We start from the raw sequence: 24,030 nt of genomic DNA, 5'->3' as shown, positions 1-24,030 counted from the left end.
AGAGACTGAAGAGAGTTGCGCAGGAGAGGGTGGAGGAAATGAAGGAGTTAACGAAGGAAATACAGAATGATGTATGTAAAGTAAGGGAAACTAGTATGCGACTGGAAAAAACAAATGAGAGAGAGCAAGAACAGACACTTGAGAATGCCTTCTCGGTGGGAATGTCAGAGGATCACACCACCCCCACTCCTCACAATAGACAAAAGGAGTCAGAGGATGAGGAGATCTCGACCTTTTTGAATCAGTGTAAGGAGAGTTGGACGGATAAAGCAGGAGTACACCCAGCCACAGAACCCTTGCAGACTACACTATTTAAGTCTGCAGTAACAAGCGGGCTGCCAGCTGTAGTCAGGGAGGCGTTAGAGAATAACCCTGATATTCCTGGTTGCTCGACTGAGCAATGGGAAAAACATTTGGCCCATCACATGAAGCGTTATAGGGCTAAGCAAAAGGAGGACAAACAAATTATGGAGTCTGCACAAGTGCAACTCCTTAAGCTTCAATTGGAAGAGGCTAGGAAAAAGGCAAATGAGGCAAAAAAGAATCCCTCAAAGGGTGCGAACCAGATAATTCAGCAGCCACCGCAGCCACCACAAGGGAATAATATGAGTTGGCACCTGGCCCCATATTGGGCACCGGGTCCCACCTATGTGGGCAGAACAGGAGGTCCAATGGGGGATTCCGAGTAAGAGGGAGAGGTCGGGGTGCTCCACAAATGCAACCAGCCGTATGTTTTGTATGTCGTCAGCCAGGACACTGGAAGAGAGACTGTCCCCTAGTTTGGGGTCCTCAGGACACTGGGGGAAGGGGATATGGACCACCACAAAATGAGCATTGGGTCCAGCCCCAGAGATCGTCAGTGCCACCCCCGGTACATCAGGCACCCCATGCGGCTCTAGCTCCGAAGAGACAATTCCCTTTGCTGACAGAGGAGGAGCAATATTGCCCACAGTGACGGAGCCCGAGCACCCACGAGCAGGCTAGGTTGGCAGACCCTTTCCTGCAGATTAAAGTAATGGACATGGAAGTATCCTTTTTAGTGGATACGGGAGCCAGATTTTCAACACTCACTGCCGCTGAGTTTCAAGATAAAACATCATCCTCTAGCGTCCAGCTGATAGGGTTCTCGGGTACACCAGAAAATCTGCCGTTTTCTACACCACTAGTCACTTCTGTGGTGGGACAGACTTTTACACATCAATACATTTTGTCAGCCAGGTGCCCTACCAATCTTTTGGGCAGAGACCTGTTGGTCAGGTGCGGAGCATCGATCCTTTGTGGACCCAGCGGAATAGAGGTCACCTTTCCAAATGGATATTCTATGAACTGTTCAGTAACTACACTTCATTCCGGTTCTCAGATGTTGTTGGCGGCAGCTGGAGGATCCGCGTCTGAGGGACAATGGGCTGACATTTACTGGGGGCTGTTGGAACCAGAGGACCCACAGAAGGGAGGGCTGCTAAAGCTTTATAATCAATGGAAGCCGTGGATCCAGACATTACACCCGTATACCCCTCCCTCGGACCCCCCCCCCATATGACCCTCTTGTACGATAGGGATGGGGATGAAATGTATCAGCATGCCTTTTATGAAGAGGTAGAGGGCATGCAATGGGAGATTAATTTGGACTACATAGTGGTAGGAAAGGAAGGAGTGGCCGCTATGGTAGCACTGACATCTGAACAGCTGGAATGGTATGTGATGGCAGGTGAGGCCATTCCTCATGTCACCCTTGCAATTGGCACTACTCACCAGGCAAAAGATTTTGGACCGATGTGTCGGAACTTGATGTCCCTAGGTGACTGGTCCGATACCCAAATACCGACAGTGCAGTTCTCCTCATCTGGTCAGGCATACAGAATTTTGTCTCCGACATATGATCAAGTCCTCCTTGAGCATAGACAGATTGAACGCTTTCATGGTAGAGAGAAGATGGATCACCCCGACTCGGCCCCTATGCTAGATTCTCTCCCTGAGAACCTGTGGTCAGTGGGATCAGCAGATGTGGGTTTTTGTCAGCAGGTTGATCCCATAACCTTCGAACTGTCAGATTACACCCTTATTTGGCAGATGCAGTATCCCCACAAACCTGAAGCTGAGGAAGGTTTGGCAGATACCATTGATGGCCTTATGTAATTTTTTTTTTTTTTTTTTTAAATTTTTTATTTTTCACACCATAAATCACAATAGCCATGATATACACTTTTTCTTTTCCACACATTTACAGTGACTTTTTCTCCCTCCCCCCTCCCTCCTCCCAAGCCACCCCCCCATCCCCCCCCCCTCTCATCCATTTTAGTTATACAATCTAGGTTGCATTAATTCAGTTAGACAATGTTGTCATTCAACAAAAATACACCAGAAATTCTACTGAGTCCATTCTTTTCTTTTCTTCTCCTTCCATCAACTTAGGTAATGTTTGTTCCCGGTAGGTTTTCGCTATTGTATTTAATGTAAGGCTCCCATACTTGTTCGAATATTTCAATATTATTTCTTAAACTATATGTTATTTTTTCTAATGGAATACATTTATTCATTTCTATATACCATTGTTGTATTTTCAAATTATCTTCCAATTTCCAGGTTGACATAATACATTTTTTTGCTACAGCTAGGGCTATCTTAACAAATCTTTTTTGTGCATCCTCCAAGTCAATTCCAAATTCTTTATTTTTTATGTTACTTAGGAGAAAGATCTCTGGATTCTTTGGTATATTGTTTTCTGTTATTTTATTTAATATCTGATTGAGATCATCCCAAAATTTTTCTACTCTCTCACATGTCCAGATTGCATGAATTGTTGTTCCCCTTTCTTTTTTACATCGAAAACATCTATCAGATACTGTTGGGTCCCATTTATTTAACTTTTGCGGTGTAATGTATAGTCTGTGTAACCAATTATATTGTATCATACGCAGCCTCGTATTTATTGTATTTCTCATCGTTCCAGAGCATAACTTCTCCCATGTTTCCTTTTTTATCTTTATATTTAAATCTTGTTCCCATTTTTGTTTAGTTTTACCATTTGTTTCCTCATTTTCCTTTTCTTGCAGTTTAATATACATATTTTTTATAAATCTTTTGATTAACATTGTATCTGTAATCACATATTCAAGGTTACTTCCCTCTGGTAAACTCAAGTTGCTTCCTAATTTATCTTTCAAGTAGGATCTCAGTTGGTAATATGCCAGCGCTGTATCTCCCGTTATATTGTACTTATCTCTCATTTGTTCAAAGGATAAGAATCTACTTCCTGAAAAACAATTTTCTATTCTTTTAATCCCTTTTTTTTCCCATTTTCTAAAGGCAAGGTTGTCTATTGTAAAAGGGCCTTATGTATTCAGGGGTGTTGGAACATTCGTGTTCTAGTTGGAATACACCCATCTTACCTGTTCTGAAACAGGACACGGGCAAATATCGGATGGCCCATGACTTAAGGCGCATCAATGGTATTGTGCGAACACCCACAGTTTCAGTACCAAACCCATATACTGCCATGACTGCTTTAACCCCTAACCACAAGTGGTTCTCTTGCATAGATTTAGCGAATGCTTTCTTTTGCTTGCCGCTGGCAGAACCATTAAGAGATGTGTTTTCGTTCACGTATAAAGGTAGAAAGTTGTGGTATACTAGGCTTCCGCAGGGCTTTATCTTATCTCCAGGGATTTTCAATCAGGTGTTGAAAGAACAGCTGGGGTAGTTCTGATACAGTATGTAGATGACATCCTATTAGGAGCACCTGATCATACTTCCTGTTTGGAGGCCACCTGTCTCCTGCTAGTGCAGCTGTTCAAGGCAGGCTTTAAAGTCTCTTGCTCAAAGCTGCAATGCTGCAGACAGGTGGTCACCTTTTTAGGTAGAATGGTCTCAGCGAAAGGCACAGGGATTTCCCCTGCACATCGAACAGCGATACTACATCATCCAAAACCAAAGACAGTAAAGGAGATGCTTTCGTTTTTGGGTTTGTCAGGTTATAGTAGGCAGTTTATCCCATCGTATGGTGAGTTGACACATCCACTGCGAACTTTGTTGAATGAGCAGGGGATGAGGAATCTGGGAGCTACTCTTGATTGGACTGCACAGGCTGAGATGAGTTTTATTCTATTGAAGCAAGCTCTTACAACAGCTATAGATTTGGCGATTCCAAATTATAAACTACCTTTCTTTTTGGATGTTTCTGAAAAAGCACACACAATTGATGGTGTTCTTTTTCAGAAAAAAGGGGGTGGAAGATGTGTGCTCATGTATATGAGTATCACACTAGAACCGACGGAAGACAGACACCCACCATGTACGAGACATGCAGTGGGAGTAGCAAAGATTCTACAAAAGGTGGTACACATAGTAATGGGACATGGCCTGATGGTATTAACAACACATAGTATTGTAGCATTTGTGAGCTCGACAGCATTTACAATGACTTCGCTAAGGCAGACGGGTCTAAAAAAGATCCTGAATGCTCCAAATGTTACGTTTACCCATGAAGGCATTAACATGGCAGACAATATGGGAGAGGGAGAACCACACTGTTGTGAGAAGAGGGTAGTAAAGGATATTAAAATAAGACCTGACTTACAGGCTACACCCTTAAGAGAACCAGATGAAACCTTGTTTACAGATGGGTGTTGTTACAGACACCCCACAGATGGATTGAAAGCTGCCTATGCGGTGGTACGAAAAACTACAGGAGGATTTGAAGAAATCATTACAGGGACAGTGAGAGGAAAGGAGTCAGCACAACTCGCAGAACTACAGGGAATGATAGCAGCATTAGAATGGGCAGAAGGGAAGGAGGTCAATATATATACAGACTCGGCATATGTGGTAGGGACAATACAGGTTGAACTTAGTCAATGGATTAGAAGTGGGTTTTGAACAGCAGCAATGACCCCAATTAAACACGAGAAGGACGTTAGGAAACTGGCCGAGGCTCTCCTGAAACCAAGGGCATTAGCAGTTCTTAAATGTAAAGGACATGATAGAACAGATACGATGGTGGCTCGGGGAAATCAGGAAGCGAACATGGCCGCTAAAATGGCAGCAGGATACGGCCCTCAGTTTATTATGATACAGGCAGACAGAACAACACATGACTTATTACCACCGTGTAGGGTAGAAGTAATAATACAGGAACAAGCAAAGGCATCACCTCAGGAAAGGATGGTATGGGAGGAAAGGGGGGAACAGAGGATCAAGGACTATGGAGATCGATAGACGGGAGGCCAGTTTTACCATCTGGACTCATGAAACCCCTCCTCGAGGAGGCGCATGGGCTAACACACTGTGGAAAGAAGCAGATGATAAGGTATTTGATACATTGGTGGCACCCCTTCCTGCCGGCGATGGTGGAGAACCATACTAGAGAGTGTGAGGTATGTATAACTTTCAATGTCAAGGCGACTGTAAAGCCACATGAAGGACAGTTCCCATTACCTAAGTTACCAGGGCAGGAAATTGTACTTGATTATACAGACATGATTGAGAGGGTAAGTGGCTATCGATACCTCTTAGTAGCAGTAGATGTGTTCACAGGGTGGCCGGAGGCAATCCCTGCCAAAAGAGATGATGCAAGGACGGTATGTAAATTCCTGATCAACCTGTATATTCCGAGACACGGATTTCCTAGAAAAATTAGGTCCGATAATGGAAGTCATTTTAAGAATAACGATCTACAGGAGGTAGAAGCAATGTTGGGACTGAAACATGCCTTTGGAACGGTGTACCATCCGCAATCCCAAGGGAAAGTGGAGAGGATGAACCAAACAATAAAAGGTAAGATCGGGAAAGTACAGGCACGGACCAAACTAAATTGGGTGGATGCGTTGCCCCTGGCATTAATGTCAATAAGGAGTTCGGTAAGTTCTGTGACAGGATTTACTCCATATGAACGACAAATGGGGCACCAGTTTCCGGGACCGGGAGCCGGAATTCAGACTACAAAAAATGAGGTAAGGTCAATGGATGCAAGCTTTATTATGATAAACTAACGGCTCTGGTGTCAGATTTTTCACAACAGGTCACAAGTCCCAACAGAAAAGGGGAAACACCGATACCTTCAGTCGCGGAGTGGGTTCTGCTAAAGGTCATCAAGAGAAAGTGGTCGGAGCCCAGGTGGACAGGACCCTACAGAGTGGTGGAGAGGACGTCCCACGCGGTTCGACTACAGGGAAAAGGCGAGATGTGGTATTATTGGAGTCAGTGAACAGCAACGGACCCACCTACACAGACACTGGAACAGATTCGAAAGGTGATGACTGGGACTCTGTGAAGAAACCACGGACTAAGAACACTTAACGTCCCTTTTTAAAGAGACTATTGGACTACGGTGACTGTGTATCAGTGGTTGACGGTATAATCCATTTATTGGCATCAAAACAATGAAGGGAGCTGGGATGAATACTATGTGGAGACTATGGGTACTGGTGTTCCGAGCCCTTGAAAGGGCTGGGGAAGAAAACCACTGTACGAAGTGTGTGCACTCAGCCTGGGGGTCGCAGAACGAAAAAGAACAGTACTTTGCTGATTGGACTAACTTTCCTGAACACTGTGTGGGGACTCATACGGGACGTAAGTGTGTGCATAATGGACAAGTGTATGATGTTAAATTCAATGAGCGTTGTCACAGAGAGACATCCACAGACCCCAAGGCATGTATTTGTCCCTACTGCCCTCCCATGAGTATAATGACTACAAGGGGTCAGAGATGCCGGTCCTTGCAATACCTCCTGAGGTCACAGAAGTGACTAAAATTATGAACATGAAGGAAACTAAAATTCATACATCAGTTAATGGCTGTAACCAGTACAAACAGGCTGAGCTTGGGAATTAGGATGCAGGAAAGCAGAGTCAGCACGATTAACATAAGAATCTTCTAGTATTTGTGACAAGATCAATGAGCCACCATAAGAATAAGATAAGGAGCGGTAAGGAACAATAGAATGTAGGAAGTTGAGGTAGTCTGGATAGACAGAAGTGCCAAGTTCTACATATCTAATTATTTAACCTTACACAGATTTACAAAGTTATACATATTAAATTAGTCAACCCTAGACAGGAGGAGCCAACTCTACATACCAAGAGACTGTAGCTCCGAGAATCAGGAAGGTGTGAATAAGGACAATAACATGAAGGGACACCGACAGGATACCCCCTGGTCCTCCAAGTATACTGAAACTGTTCGTAGGCAGGAAGGATTGCCTCTGCCAAACCCATCCAGGGGGCAGAAGAATGTAAGGGGGAGGGTATTCTGATACTGAAATTTACTGTATAAAAGTTGGGTGAGCCCCAGTGTATGTGTGTATTCCCAGGGTAAGAGGAAGCACCCAACTTTGCATTGTTGTTGTAATAAATGTTCTTTGTTCTCAATTTTTGTCTCGAGCAATTTCTTTAAAGGTAATTCTGTTTCTAACATTGGCAAGTGTGTTTGGCAAGTCAGGTTCAGGAAATTCAGTACAAGTATGACATGTGCAGTCACACACAAGCTATACCAGATGTTGACAGCAGCTTGCATGTTTAGGAGTAACATGTAAACCTGCAGAGAAGATTAGTGAATAACAGAATATAGAACAGAGATAAATGGTTAAACTTAACCTCCAGGCCCTATGTGACAGAACTAAAGTTGTCACCACTCTATCAATGACTTGGTTGCAAAGGCAAGATGTAATCCACCCATTTTGTTGGTAGCACAAAGCTAAATGGAAAATAAGTTGAATAGTGATTAGGCAAGATGAAGTCCAACAGTGCAAATGTGAGATCGTTGAGTGTAGTTGGAAGAATTTTTAAAATATGAATTAAAGCAGTCTGAAACTGATCAAGGTGCAACTGGAGTTAAATTGGTTATTTGTTTCCCTTTCACACCTACTCCTTGCCTTTTGGATTTCCCCGGGGGTCATTAGATCTCGCCCTTGAAGTGTGAAATAATGGTTGCAACCTGGTGGAATCCCAGATACAGTGTTAGAGTGAAGACCTGAGGTCAAAAACTAGAGTCCTCAACCTATTTGAGGGCAATTGCAAAAATATGAAAGTAGAGGGTTTTTTTTTAATGTGCAGGGGACAAATGAGTTCACAAATAAGCCAGCAATGAGCAGTGGAAGATATTTAAGCAGCTGGTCAAAACATTCAACAAAAATGTACCGAATTAGAAGCAGGCTCCATGAGAAAGATAAAGAAAGAAAGGAGGTTGAGGAAAATATTAAAACAAAACTCGTGTTTACAAAGTAGGAGATGAGACAACTGAGAATTTTCTTCCTCCTTGTTACCTTTTTATAATTGCTCACTGGTATTCCCTAATAAATTCTCAGTTGTCTCATTTCCCACTTTGTAAACACATTTTTTTATATGTATATATACACACACTGTGTATTATATGTGTGTGTGTGTGTGTGTGTGTATGTGTACTTGTTTGCATTATATGTATATGCCCACACATACACACACATTATATATATATATATATATATATATATACAGTATGTAGCGGCCCGAGTGACCACATGGTGAGATGAGCTGAATCACCGTCCCAGTTGGTTGGTACAAAATAGTGTGAGCCCTCCTTCCCTTCTCAGGAGAAGCCCACATTTGGCGACATGCATTGCCTGGTAGATGTTGCCACCTCCTGGTTGCACGTCGCTGGGCAGGCAGTGACTCCGCAATGCGCTGACATCACTCCCGTAGACCAGCATGCCCCAGACAGGAAGTGGGTTGTCCCCTAAAAGCAATGTGAGAGATTCAAATAAAGTCAGTTACTGGCTCACCCTCATGATATGTGGACATACTTCATTTCAGTAGTGCTGCCAATAGCAGCTTCTACAAGTATATACATTTATCCTCGATGCTAAGAAATTGTGAAAGATAAAGATAAAAATGCTAGAATTCAAAACACCTGGGAAGTTTCAAGCTTGAACTGGCTGACATATTTACAGATCAGTGTTTGCTCAGTTTTGTGTGATCCTGTGACTCCATGGTTACCATCTGGCAGACTGACTTCTTCCTTACCGAAGCCAGATGACAGTTCTCAGATGCCTCCTCTTATCCCTTCTCTTGCACCATCTCTAACCTCATCACTTCTAGCCATCTCCCTCCCATGACCCCCATCCTCATTGTTTCCCAACCCTGTATTGCCCGGTTCTATCTCCTACCCAAGCCCCACAAACCCAATTATCCTGGATAGACCCATTGTTTCTGCATACTCCTGCCCCACTGAACTGGCATGATTTTATTTCAACTCCATTTTCCCCCTTTGGGCCAATCCATCCCTACATATATCTGTGATACCTCACATTCCCTCCATCACTGCAACAATTTCCAATTCCATGAACTCACCCACCTACTCCATCTCCCATATCAAAGTTCTCAAAGCTCTTCATTTTTTTCTCAACAACAGACACAATCAGTCCCCCTCCACCACCACACTGCTCCACCTGGTAGAACTTGTTTTCAATGTCAGTAATGTCTCCTTTGACTCATCCCACTTTCTCTGTCAAAGGAGGAGCCATGGGTACTTGCATGGCTCCCAGCTATGCCTGTCTTTTTGTTGGCTATGTGGAGCAATCCAAGCTACACAACAAATTTATTCATTTTGTTGCTAAGTTTCACCCCAACCTGTATTGGGAAGGGTTGTGCCTGTCATATGACAGCACTGCTCCTTACCTCATTGGAGGAGACACCAGGTATGGTTCTGCCCCACCTATTAGTGGATGTCTTGCTGTTGGATCCATGTAAATTACCTGGACTGCGCTATCCAGCCTACCTGTACTTGGCCTTGGACCATTGGCTGTTGTAATTGGATTAACTCTCTTGGCACCAAGACATTGGCTTCCAGTAAATTATGTGGAGAAACTGTTAGATGTGCACTGTTACAAGGGCTGGGAGCTTTTAATTAATGTCCCTTGTAGCATAGACTTGTGCCTGTACTGAGTCATGGGGTGGTGGGGCATTGTAGTGATTTTTACCTGATCATTGTATGTTCCAGTTCATTTTGTGTGTGTGTGTGTGTGTGTGTGTGTGTGTGTGTGTGTGTGTGTGTGTGTGTGTGTGTGTGTGTGTGTGTGTGTGTGTGTGTGATGGAATATTTGGGAATGTTTTTGGGAGAACAATTGGTAAAATTAGAGTAGGTTACATACACACACTTTAAAATAGATCATTTGAAATATTGGAGAATTCATATCTACAGTACTTGGAAGAGGAACTGTGAGGAATGCTATGCACACTTCACAAGTAGATGCTAACTGAAATTATGTCATGAAATTGATGGACAATTCTCTTGGAAGGACAGCCAGAGCCAGGTTGTTTGTTTTGGACCTGTTTGCAAGGCTTTTGACCTCTCTGCAAAGTTCTCACTCAGAGGTCATTGAGAGGTTATTGTTTACCTAAAACCAAAAGACTAACTCCTATTGTTTACTGGAGAAGGTCGGAAGTTTTGCAAGTGTGAGAGAAAAGGATATGCTGCTGGCAGTTTGAATCTCAGATAGAGAGAGAGAGACAGAAAGGACTCTTTGATTGTGTGACAGAAAGCTGTAACAAGCCAGGAACTGAAACAGAAACTCCAGAGTGGCAGATGGCTGGAAGTGCTATCTGTCTGATGTTTCTCTTGGAATAAGGGGAACAGAAAGGAACTCTGTGGTTGCCTGAAAGAAATAGGATATAATCTGGAGAACCCTGATGGGGCAAGTTTCATCAGCAAGACATTGAGGTGATTAATGGTGGTACCTCAGTTGTGGAAATCCTGGAGCAACACATCTCTCTCTGCAAACCTACAAGAACATTCCTGAGCAGTAACCATTCACCTTTCAAGCACCAAAGCCTGGTTTACTTTATACATGTTAAATTCTGTGCACAGTATAAGGATTGTCTGCAACCAGTGAACTTGGAAGAATGAGAAGTAGGATTGAACTGTGAACCTAAGAATTCTTAAATGTACACACACATTCACAGAATTAGAAGGGGGTTAAGTTGGGTTAGTTAAGTTAATAATGATAAGTTAAAGTTTGATTCTGTTTTCATGTTTAAAGATAATTAAAAACAACTTTTGTTTAATTAACTACTTGTCGTGGTGAATATCTATTGCTGCTGGATTTTGGGGTCCTTTGGGCTTGTAACTGTGTGTGTGCATATGTGTGTGTGTGTATGTGTCTGTGTGTGTGTGTGTGTGTGTGTGTGTGTGTGTGTGTATGTGTGTGTGTGCGCGCGCGCGCGCGAGCGCGTGCGTGCGTGCTGCATCAATTACCATTTTCCCACACTTGCCTTCTGTAAATAAAATCCTTGCCTTTGAGGCCTTCCAAACCTGTTCACTCACTCACAACATAACCACAAGTTCATTTGCTCCATCTCTGGTGGCACTTTCCCCTTACATCTTGGGAGACAATGCTTCTACAGACATTTTCTGCAAACTCACCAACTCCCACAAGTACCTCAACTACACATGTGCACATACTGTTCCCTGAAAGGATTCTATTCCTTTATCTCAATTTCTCCATCATATCTGCTCCCAGGACAAAATCTTCCATTCCAGACCCTCTGACATGTCCTCCTTCAAAAAATGTGGCTTCCCCTCTACCACCGTATCTACCCCTAGACACAATGAGGATAGGATTCCCCTTGTCCCCCACCAGCCTTAGCATCCTCTGCAATTTCTGTCACCAACAACATGATCCCACCACCAGACGCATCTTCCCCTCTCTGCCTTCCACAGGGACCAATCCCTCTGGTCCACTTCTCCCCTCCCACTACTTGCCCCATTAGTAGCTGCGCCGTGACCACAAGAAGTGCTACATTTGCACCCTCACCTCCTTCCTCTCCACCATTCAGAGCCCCAAACAGTCCATCCAAGTGAAGCAACACTTCACTTGTGAATCTGCAGGGGTCACCTTCTGCATTTGGTGCTCCCGTGGTGGCCTTCTCTATATAGAAGACTGGGATATCCCTTCTTTGAGGACCATAGCTCCATATGCAGCAATGGTGAGGATCTCCCAATGGCCAACCATTTCAATTCCATGCCCCTACACCCGCACCAACATGTCTTCCCAGGGCCTCATGCACTGCCAGACTGAAGCCACTGGTAAAATGGAGGAGCAACACCTAACATTTCATCTGGACATTCTCCAACTGGGTGGCAACAGCATCGAATTCTCCAGTTTCCCATAGATCACATCCACTGCCTCCCTCTCTTTCCTGTCCTTCGGTCTCCTTTCCTCCAGTTCCCCACCCCCTTCCCTCTCCATTCAGAGACATATTCCCTCCCCCCTTCACTTCTCAACTTTGTCCCTCCCACCCATATCTACCCATGACCTGTGACCCTGCTCTCCCCCCACCATTTAATTCAGGCACCTGCCTGCTTTTTGCTTATACCTTGATGGGGTCATGCCTGAAATATTGGTTCTGTAGCTTTATCTTTGCTACACAGGGATCAACTGCATGACTTGTTGAGTTTCTCCAGCATTGTTTTTTATCTACAATCGCAGCGTCTGCAGATTCTCTTGTTTAACTCCTAAGTTACTGTGCAATTTTTTGTTGGTTAGGTTCATTATAAATAAGGCTGTGGTGTAACTATCCTTTCTCCATCTAGATGGAGTAATTTGGTCTCAATTTGAGGCACACAGTGTGACTGCGATGTTATGTGTAGAATTGATTTTATACTAATGTTGTTTCCCATATGTCTGGCAGGAGATCCAATGTGGAGCTGCATATGTGTTTTTCAAATTCTCTCCATTTCATCTCTTGGTCTTGTGTGGACTGTTGAAACATGCCAAACATACACCAGTTATATTTTACACCACCAAAGCTTAATTGAGTAAATTCAGACATTTTAGATAAATGTTTCCGATGTAAACAGGATATAGATTGTGACAGAGTATATAGATATGTTTTTGGGAGATAAATTGGGAAAGGTTTGTTAGAGTAGGTTACATACAAACAATTTAAAATGGATCTTATTTAAAATATTGGAGCTCTGTTAATGCTAGACCTATCGGGGCCTCAGAGCATTTGCAAGAGCTTTGAAGAGTGCTCAAGTGACTTCACTAATGGATTGTTGTTTACAAAAGGCAACAGATGAAATATCTTGTTTGAGCCACTTCCGTCTGGAGCTGTTGTAAGATGGTCATGTGGTTTTGCAAGCAGAGAGAGTCAAACAGACTTTCTCTCAGAAAGAGACACACACACACACACACACACACACACACACACACACAGATCACTTGTACAGTGTTCCAGCCAGCAAGAGCAGCTGGGACTGGGACAGGACAAGCTGGCAAGCTTATGGAAAGCCAATTTGAAAGATGGCCTGGTCAAAGCCCTTGTGGTTCATGCAACAGGAGAGAACTGGCTGTCTAATATTTAACTTGGAATAAGCGAAACAAAAAGGAACTCTGTGATGACCTGAAAGAAAGAGGTTATCGTCTGGAGAACCCTGAAGGGGCAATTTTTGTCAGCAAGACACTGAAGTGGCTGATGAAAGTACATCAGTTGTGGATGTCCTGGAACAACAGATCTCTCTCTGAAAACCAACAAGAGCCTTCTTGAGCAGTAACCATTTACCTTTCAAGCACCAAAGGCTGGTGAACTTTATAAATGTTAAATTATGTGCACAGTATAAGAATTGCCTGCCACTAGTGAATGTGGAGGAGTGAAAAGTGAGATTGGACTATGAACCAAAGAACCTTTCTGAACTTACACACACATTACATATACATGTGCTTAAAGTTAGGTTAAGTAAGTCAATAGAGATAAGTTAAAGTTTGATTCTATTTTCAAGTTTAAAGATAATTAAAAACAACTTTTGTTTAAGTAACCATTTGTCTTGGTGAATATTGTTGCTGGGGTTTGGGGTCCTCTGGGCTCGTAACAAGGTACTTTTTTACATTCTATATGGACAAGTCCCAAATTAAACTCTTTCTGGACTAATTTAATAGACTTTCTTCAACAGGTAATGGGTGTTAGATTCCCGAGAAATCCTGTGTTATTTCTTTTGGGTGATACTTCACAGATAAATTCAGATTTAAAGTTGGATTAGTTTCAAAAGGAATTTTTAAAGATTGCACTGGCAGTTGCTAGAAAATGTGTAGCTGTTTCATGGAAATTAGACATGGATTTAGTATTAGATAGATGGCATGGTGAAATGCGAAATTGTATACCTCTGGAAAAGATTACATATAATTTAAAGAATAAATATGATTTTTTTTGGAGATTTTGTTTTCCATATCTGCAAAAGATTGTTGTTATAACTTTATAAATACTTATACTAAGTGAATGGTTCGAGCTTTGTCCCTCCCCGTTCTTACCTCACCTTAATAATTTTTTTACTTTTATTATTGTTCGATTTTCTATGTATGTTTTAATATATATATTTAGATTTTGACCAAGTATTATATGGTTGTGTTTTAATTCATTATATATTTTATATTTAATAGAGGTTACATTTATAGTTGTAGAAATTAGCATAATTAGGTTATAATTTACTATTAATATAAAATTAATCTATTTTCTTTTCTTTTTCTGTTCTTTTTTCTTGCTTTTCTTGGGGTTTTTTCTTTGTGGGAGAGACTGGGTGGGGAGAAAATATGACAAAACAGCATGTATTAATTTTGATCCATAGCAGTTTGGCTATGTATGTACTTTTTACATGTGCCAATAAAATAAAATTTGGAGAAAAAAACCATATAAACCAAGCCAAGCAAGAGTTCTTGAAAAATACCAACGGTGACCTTATGTCAATTAGATCTGGCAACACACAAGAGTTAGTATCACGAGTTGGATTCTTCACCTTCAGACACACAGCGCGGTAACAGGTCCTTTCGGCCCACGAGTCCCAATTTACACCCCATTAACCTGTTTCGAAACCGGAGCCCTAGGGAAAACCCAGGTAGATACGGGGAGAACGTACTCCGATTCGAACCCTGGTCCCTATCGCTGGCGCTTTAACAGCGTTGCGTTACCTGCTACGCTAACCGTGTCGCCCTTTAACGGCGTGAACATAACTACAGTTCATTTCATACGCTTGTACTGTCGACCGTATAATAACTGTGAATGGATTCTATCCAATGTGCAGATGTCATGGCGGAGGTGGTCTACTTCCCAGTAACTATGTCCTGTGATATGCCCGAGGGCCCAGTTCAGAGTGGAACTTGGTTGAAATACGAGGAACTTGGTTGCGAACAATAAAACATTCTGCGCAATTGACGTTATTAAAATCATACTAATGTGAAGTGAACAAGATCAGGAGTAATAATTGCGAAATTAGAATTCCCAAAACGTACGCTCCGTTTGCGAAGCAGTTAGTGCAACGCTGTGAACAGCGCCAGCGATCGGGACCGGGGTTCGAATCCCGTGCTGTCTGTCAGGACAGACTGTCTGCGTGGGATTTCCCCGGGTGCTCCGGTATCCTCCCACCGTTGGAAACGTACCGGCGGAGGGGGGAATTGGGCAGCACGGATTCGCGGGCCGAAGGGCCTGTTACCGTGCTGTATGCCGACATTTAATTGAAATCATCAATGGAACTTCACAATCGCTGTTTTTTTTAATGTGGGAATTCTGGTCCTTCCACTTTTGCACAGTCTGCAAGTCAAATCTTACCTGAGTTCACCTTATTTCTTTTTCCACTTTACAGGCCAGCAGTGTTGTATTTAAAAAGTGTCACATGTTTGAAGTGTAAAGTCTTTGCTGTAAGAATCGCACACACACACACATCTGCAGTCGGGTTTCGTGTAAATTCAAGTGGGGTATTTATTTTGACAACATACAATATCTGGAGAGCAAATTTCACCAACAAGATTTAACGTTCCTTATAGAAAGAAAAACAACCACCAGAGCCAATAAAGCAAAGAGAAAAGAAAAACACGGCAAGGACGAAAGGAAACGACCTTGTATTGGACAAGGTTGGGGTTGGTACAAGGTAAAATGAACATCGAACCCAGCACCAAAGATTTCGCTCAGTTTGATTGGCCACGCCCGTGCCCCGTGAATTACCACTGATCACAACTTAATTCAACGCCTTCGGTTTTGGCAGCACAGTTTGAATTCACCCTGTGCCCCAACAGTGGAACCTGGTCAGGTCATCCACCACTAGCGAATGTGCAGGGTTACAACAGGGGTCATTGACCACATGGCTTATCGGTGTAGAAGAGGTCATTGATAAATTTGTTGTAGAGGGCAGACAGACAGACAGAGAGAGAGAGAGAGAGAGAGAGAGAGAGAGAGAGAGAGAGAGATAATCCGGAAATACCATGGGGGGTGGTGGAAGAGACCGTTTCTGTTGAGGTCGGCAGCAATTTAACACGGAAACCATGGTGAAGATGGAAAGCTTGCTCAAAATGATCAAGCCAGAATTGTCAGATCAGCCGCGTGCAATGATCCCCGGTCTCTATCTATATGGTGCTGGTGGTCGTGAGAAGAAAGTGTCGGGGTAGAGAATCATCCGCATCTCGGTGACAACCAAGACGAGGAAGAAGGAGCGTTTCCGTGACGCGCCGCTGCACGAGGAGTTGGAGAGGGCGCATTGAAGGGAGAATATCCCCAGCCCATCCACTACTTCATCCCCTATCTACCCCATTGGAGGCAAACCGCGTGTTAAAGAGATGGGGGGGGGGGGGGGGCTACGTATTTCTGCGTTAACCCATAGGCCTGCCCCGATCTTATCATTCACAACCAATGTCTGTTCAGAGTCCCGCCCGCCTCTCCTTATACAATTCGCCCCAGCGTCTGCAGCATCTCTTCATCATGAAGAATAATAAGATCCCGGGCCAGGATCTGTGGAAATAAAGCGGAGAAACATTCCTCCTACACTACCTATCTCTCATCGCAATTAATTTGTCGAAAACATCTACTCATAAGGTAAAGTCGGAACAGAGTTTACAAAACGACACTCTCCCAAGTTCAGGGAAATACACGTTCTTCAATATGAAGAAAGGCTCACAACACTTCCAAAGTTATCACGAAATCGTTGTGCCTGACACTGGAGAAAGATTCTCCTACAACGGGTTCACCATCACCCAGTAAACAAGGAAGAATCTTACTCGGAGTCCAGCTCTACCAAGGTCTCCAGAGAGCCGCAGGCTTGGGCTGAGCGATCTGCTCAGAGCGCGTCTGACAATAAGCGGTGCAAGGAAGACAGACGCCGTAAGGAAGACCCTGCGGCTGGGTTCTTTGAAAGCGTGTCGCCAGCTTCTTCTGAATGTCGCTCTTGCCTTCGTGAGTCGAGAAAAAGCGCAGGGCTTCCTGCAAGCACCGCGAGTATCCTTCCTTGTAGTCGCGTTCCGGGTGGCCCGTCGGACAGCCGGCTGCAAAAGAAAAGGCAGAAAAGGTTAGATTGAGCGGGGTGTGACCTGGAACCGAACCAGGGTAAAGACACCGCTTGTCAGCCGCCTTACCAGGGAGCTGCTTCAGGTAATTCACTGTCATTTTCAGGATGTCCGCTTTCTCCAGTTTCATGTTGGGTTCTTCCTTCTGCAGCTCCCTTCCCAGCAAAGACCTTAGTTGGTTGATGCTGCTGTTTATCCGGTCGCGCCGTCTTTTTTCTATTGTTATCTTCATAATCTAAAAATAAAATGAAATGATTTTGTTTTTGGTTTGGATGACAATTAACTGAGTTCGCAGGGAAAGGGTAGATGATTCTGGACCCATTCCCTCTTGTTTGCCTTTACGCTTACTTTGCTTTTCTGTTTGGCTATGAACTTCTCTTCGGAGTATTCCCCGGCAACAATACCAGCAGCACTGGCAGGAGTCATACTTGCCAGCTGAAGGAGACCAGCAGGGCTTTACTTTTGGGCGCTGTATGGAGGGTTGGAACGGGCTCCTTCCTCTATTTATAGCCCCGAATTTACATGAAAAAAAAAGCGGGAGTCCTTGTTTCATGAGGTTTCCCACACTCTCCGGCCAACGAGCGCTTTCAGGAAGACAATAGCCCAATGGCTGCCTTGTAAATGCCAAACTAATGATGGGCTTTGACATTGCTTTGCGTGGGAATCTTCGCGGACCATCTGGACAGCCCGTGTAACAGAGCAAACCCAGGGGCAATTAGTCACGCCTCGAATTATGAGCTTCTGAGAAACTTGATTTTATGTTCCCCGACACGGAATGATATGACGCTGCAAAATAGCACGTTGACAGCTCGTTTAAATTAACGATTTTCCATCAATCGTCAACTCGGCGATAACGTTGTTAGCAAACACGTGTGAAAAGGTTTGCTTTCTTTTGATTAGCACTAAGTGTGCGCGGAGTAAAAGAGAGACGTAAACGTGAAGATAGATGGTCAGTGATATATTAATAGCCAAAGAATTATATTTTAAATTTTAATTCAATTGCATTTGTAGCCTTTTATATATTCAGGTCCAGACGTGTTTTCCCGCTTCTTTCATGATAAGCTATTTCAATGGATACTCTGAAGATGACAACGCGGGAATTTCTCTCTGGAGTCACATATTTCTACCTTAGTAACAGATGTGCCATTGTAACGACACGCCTTCCAGGTGTTTAGCAGCTTACATTCTTGGGAGGAAATTGGGTCCAGCAAGCTTGGTAAGTGGCAGAAGGACAAGAAGAGACAGCTGTTTCTAAGTAAAGCTTTGTATTGTGTTTTACACTGGATCTTTTGACTCGTCACACTGTGTACCTTTCAAGGCGACACGTGGGAAACTTTCAGCAACAATTGACCGACGCCTGGAAAAGCGCGCGGGGATGGGGGTGGTTGAATCCTTGACTACACTCCATCCGTGGCTTCTATTGCAATAATTTTAATGCTGAGCGAACGTCAGTCAGTTTATCCGACATAGGCACTAGGTCAAATAAGATCTACTGTAGATGCTCAGATCATCCGTGTTTGTACGATGTAACACTCTCCTGTTGTGGGGGTTGCCTGGGCGACGAGCTTTATCACCATTTTCTAAGATGCTGCCGCGTTGAAAACTAGTTACTCTCCTGTTACATTCAAGAGACTTTTAAAGGTATTAGGCATTACTGTTTCGAATTCTCAGTCGAAAACATTAGTTTATTTAATAATAATAAATTATGAAAACGTTTCTGGTTTTAATTTAATTAATAATCTGCCGTTTAGATAAGGAGTGAGCTGATAGCAGAATTTTCCTGGCCTGTTTATATTGGGTCTTTAATGTTGTAAAAAGTCTCGAGGCTCAAATACCCCGAATAATTCCAGATGTCTTCCCAACTCTGTGTTGGCACAGATTTGCAGTACCTTGCCAGGGTTCACCCTCTTGAATGATGCTCAAATATCTCAGACCACAAGAAGACTCTCATAGTAGCAAGGAAACAACCCAGATAACCATTCTTGCCAAGATTTCATAAGCTTATTCTGAATTACGTGTTACTGTTTAATGTATGAAAGTTAAAATCATGGTGTTACAAAATACCTAAGACAGCACCAGAATTATTGAGCAAATAAAATGCAGGCTCCAGCTTAAAATTCAATGGGATATTCAGTGCTACATTTAACCACTTTTGGAGGGCTTAATTTAAGACAATAAGCTCTCAGAAGAGGAGAGCTCGCTCACACCTCACACCTTGAACGGCATAATGCATTCACACAAGGAAAGAGCAGTGGAGGGGAAGCTCTGAGCCTCTCGAGTCCCTCTGCTTGTTCTGCTCCTAACCTCGCTGGGGTGTTTTTCTTAATTTAGCGAAAATGGCTGAGAAATTACATCTGGTGAAAGGTATAACAGATTAAAGTCATCAGCATGGTTGGGGGGGGGGGGGGTGGGGGGAGAGAGTGAAAAGCCAGTGCAATGGTTGTGGAGAAAAGATTTGGGATCAAAGTGGAAGAAATTGATAAGGAGGTAAAAGAATGAGTGGAATTGAATCTCCAGGGAGGTTCATGATCCTTAAGGTCTAAATGAGAATGACATGACAACACTTAGCTAAATATGTTCTGATGTACATTGAAACTATGTTGGGCCTCCCTCCCCAACAGTGTTCAGGGAGTCCCCATATTAGCAATACCATTTAATCAGTTGGAACATCAGGCCTGGAAATGCCACTCTGGGCCTGAGTGCCTGAATGCTGATCTGTTAAACATTTGTTTAACAATTGGTATAAGCCCAACTCTGATCTGTCCAAGACACTCTCCATGTTTTAAACTGAACAGGTACACTATAGGTTCTCAACTTTTTTCTTTCCACTCACATAATCACTATCTCAATGGTGCTCTGTGATTAGTAAGGGATTGCTTAAGGTGGTATGTGGGTGGAAAGAAAACATCTGAAAACAACTTTTAATTGTCCCTAATTGACTCCTTATGTGCATGGGTTCATAACTCCAAAAGAAATGGGCCAATGACAATTTTTTGCAAGCAAAATATTTCAGTAACAATCAGGTCTAGAGCAGTGATTCTCAATCTTCCTTTCCCACTTACATCCTACCTTAAGCAATCTCTTTCTAATCACAGAGCACCGATGGCAGAGGGATTACTTCAAGTGGGATGTGAGTGGAAAGAAAAAAAGTTGAGAACCACTGCTGTAGGGGAAACCAGTTTGTGCAGGGGACATTAAAATAGGACAGGAACAGGCCATAGTACCAAAATAAGTGATCAATTTGGCTATTTTATGGGGGAAAGCAACCTTAAATGGGATTGATCTTTGTGATGGACAAAAAGTGTATCCATGGCTGCCAGACTATTGGTAATGGTGTTATTATTTAACTTACCTTGCCCCAGTGATATGGCATTTTGAGGATATTAGCGACCATCCTTTGGTAGGGGATAATACCAAAGAGCCATCTCTCAAACTGAGCGGTAGTTTATGATTCTCTTTCCCTGTTACGGTGTGGCTGGAGCCATTTGGGAACTGATCAATATGGCCAGTGGCTTGCCAACACTACTGCAAGGATTGAAGAAAATACGCAGACACAGATTTGTGAACTCACTTCGGAGGTTGTGGCCATACGAACCGTGGCTCTGCAGAATTGGATGGCCCTTGACCTTGTGTTGGCAGAAAAAGTTGGTACATGTGCAGGAGTGGAGCAGGAGTGCTTGCACCTACATCCCTGATGCCCCTGAAAATATCACCTATTTGGAAAACTGCATAAGAGATCGAATATGTGATGCCCGAAAGATAGGGGAACTGTTCTGTAATTATAACCTCTCTCTCCCCCCCCCCGGGATCATCTTGGTGGCCTTTCAAAGGATGGTGGAGACATTCATCCAGGGCCTTTGTGTCCTGGCTATTATTTTATTAGTTGTGTTGATCTTTTCTACGATCCAATTACGTTGAAGGACCAAACTACTCTGATGACCAAATAAATGATCATAGAATGGTAAAATAAGGGATTGATAGATCACTGCACAGATTGTAAAGATTTACTTTATTTGCTTCTTTTCTTTCTATAAATTTCAGCAGCAAGAAAAGGGTTAAAACAAATATTTTTATGGGAAAATACTAGAGTCTGTTAAAGACATTGTTTTCTTTTGGTAGCACAGCTGCAAGAAATGAGAACCAAGGCCACACTGTTCTTGAAACACGTGCTAGACGTTTTGCTGAAGTCTGCAGATTACAGGTCATGTGAATAGTCATGAACAGACTGTAGAATGGGAAGGTAAACCATATAAAAAGGCTTGTGCCAATCTGCGTCTGGGCTTTCTAGCAGAAAGACCCTGTTGTAGGTTACAACAGGTCTTCTCATGTAACAGAGAGCCCACTTTGCAAAGTTGTACCCGCATTAGTTATTTGTCAGACATTTCTTTATATTTGATTGAACACACATCATAAGCACACAGCACTGCAATGATACACAGGCAACATGACTCGAAAAAATAAATTCTGTTGTAGCCCCTTTGAGGGGAAAGCATAAAGTAGTTCAGATGGAGAATTTTGTTCCCTTTTTCAAAAATGTTGCCATATATAGTGTACATATATATTGGGTCAGGAGGGCACACACGTCTCTTTCCGAAGAGATCTCACCTGGTCTCACTCAGCCCTGAACTGGCACTTTTGCTTATTTGTGTCTGCGTCACCTTAAGTCAGTGGCTCTCAACCTTTTTCTTTCCACTCACATCCCACTTTAAATATTCCCTATGCCATTGGTGCTCTGTGGTAAGGGGTTTCTTAAGGTGGGATGTGAGTGGGAAGGGAAGGCTGAGAACCACTGCTCGAGACCCAATTGAGAATGTTGACAGGATTTCAAGGTTTGAGTTACAGGGAAAGGTTGTACAGACTGGGGCTTTTTCTCTGGAGCGTAGAAGATTGAGAGGGGACTTGATAGAGGTGTTTAAGATTTTAAAAGGGACAGACAGAGTAAACGTGGATAGGCTTTTTCAATTAAGAGTGGGGGAGATTCAAACTAGAGGGCATGGTTTAAGATTGAAGGGGGAAAATTATAAGGGGAACATGAGGGGAAATTTCTTTATGCAAAGGGTGGTAGGGATTTGGAATGAGCTTCCAACAGATGTGGTCGAGGCAGGATCATTGGTAACATTTAAGGAAAGACTGGATATTTACATGGATAGGAGAGGACTGGAGGGGTATGGACCGGGTGCTGGTCAGTGGGACTAGGAGGGTGAGGATTTGTTACGGCATGGACTAGTAGGGCCGAACTGGCCTGTTCTGTGCTGTAAGTGGTTATATGATACTGAAAGATTTTGCTTGCAAAAAAATTATCATTGGCCCATTTCCTTTTGAGTTCTCAAACCATGCACATAACGAGTCAATTAGGGACGATTAAAACAGTTGTTTTCAGATGTTTTCTTTCCACCCACATGCCACCTTAAACAATCCCTTACTAATCACGGAGCATAGGGATTACTTGAAGTGGTATGTGAGTGGAAAGAAAAAGCTTGAGAACCACTGGTCGAGAGCAGCGGTTCTCAACCTTCCCTTCCCACTTACATCCCACCTTTAGCAATCCCTTAGTAATCACAGAGCACCGATGGCATGGGGTTTACTTAAAGCGGCATGTGAGAGGAAAGTAAAAGGCTGAGAACCACTGCCTTATGGCAAGTAATATTGTTAATGCTGAATAAACAACTGGTGAGTCAGAAAAAGTAAGCACGTATTTTGTTGGTTATGATTCTCCTTCCCTGAAATCTCTTCTCTGACTCGGACAAGGAGGAGATTCTGCCTTCGGCCAAAAAAAGGAAATAAATGCAGCAACCACCCCCCACCTCCGCGGGCAGATTAGACCACAAGGAGGGTGCGGATTTGTAACCAATTCCCACACTCTGGCACCCAATGGGACAATGACCGAAATGTTTCTTTCCGAATGAGAAATGACCCTCCAAGTTTTTGACTGTGTCCCCCCCCCCCACCCTGTTGGAACCGAGTCTCAAGAGAACCATCTGGAGACGAGACGTGAGCCCATAATCCCTGTGCTAACGTGTGTAGCGCCCTGAGAATGGGCTGAGGAGGTTGGTCTCACACGTGGCGCGCTGCACAGCCACCGCTCCTTGTCCGCGGCAGAGCCAAATGTTGAAAAGTGCTTGCGAGTCCCCTTGGTTGCAGTTTTAGGGCTTAATAGAGATTTTTTAAAATGCAAATGTGCCACTTCCTGCCGTTTGCAATCATTTTACATTTCAGCTCCCGGCACGAAATGTGATTAAAAGAAAACGATCCAAACTCAAACATTTTAGGGGGGTGGGGGGCTTAAGAGACATTTTCGGAGTTTCCCCTCTTTTAACGCTGGCTTCGGGGGGAGGGGAGCCATTTCCATGGTCTTTTGAAGATCGTCCTTCCCAGAGGCCACCCTCGCCCCCGCTCGAATTGAATGAAGTCGCGGCAACTGAACGGATCTCTTTGTCCGCGGCACGTGGGAAACTGGCCCAGCGCAGGAAGGGGGTCATAAGGTTGGTCACAGCTGTGCGCCTCTGCATCAATAGCAGAGATCCTGGCTGTTCACTCAGGGTCAATGTAACGATGACTTGCTGACAATATGAAGAAAGCTGGGTGCTCCTCAGTATTTCCTATAATATATTTAAATCAATATAATTATTTTTGAAAATTAAAAAATCCCCATGATCTGACATGGATCCTGTACATACTGGGATCCTCGCCTTGGATATTTTCCACATTGCAATTTAGTATGTACATTGCTGTTATTTTC

The 24,030-nt window shown here is 43.4% G+C and overlaps 1 protein-coding gene across 3 annotated transcripts in view; it reads right to left on the bottom strand.

Moving 5' to 3' along the window:
- Positions 1–15,716: 15,716 nt before the first annotated feature.
- The window catches only part of LOC138760031 (transcription factor HES-5-like), a 43,852-nt gene continuing 35,538 nt past the window's right edge, over positions 15,717–24,030 (bottom strand). The window contains exons 1-3 of one of the 3 annotated variants that reach the window (XM_069930456.1): positions 18,602–18,817; positions 17,361–17,526; positions 15,717–17,270 (exon numbers count right to left, since the gene is read on the bottom strand). In XM_069930456.1, coding sequence (XP_069786557.1) covers positions 17,020–17,270; positions 17,361–17,523 — 414 coding nt within the window. In that variant the 5' untranslated portion in view covers positions 17,524–17,526; positions 18,602–18,817 and the 3' untranslated portion in view covers positions 15,717–17,019. Of the gene's footprint in view, positions 17,271–17,360; positions 17,527–17,639; positions 17,900–18,601; positions 18,818–24,030 lie in introns of those variants that run through there. The other 2 variants (XM_069930455.1, XM_069930457.1) reach the window with 2 other exon arrangements.

This window comes from Narcine bancroftii, chromosome 4 (genome assembly GCF_036971445.1).
Source record: "Narcine bancroftii isolate sNarBan1 chromosome 4, sNarBan1.hap1, whole genome shotgun sequence".
Classification (NCBI taxonomy): Eukaryota; Metazoa; Chordata; class Chondrichthyes; order Torpediniformes; family Narcinidae; genus Narcine; species Narcine bancroftii.
Note: the sequence above shows the minus strand (reverse complement) of the source record. Positions and strands in the feature narration are given on the sequence as shown.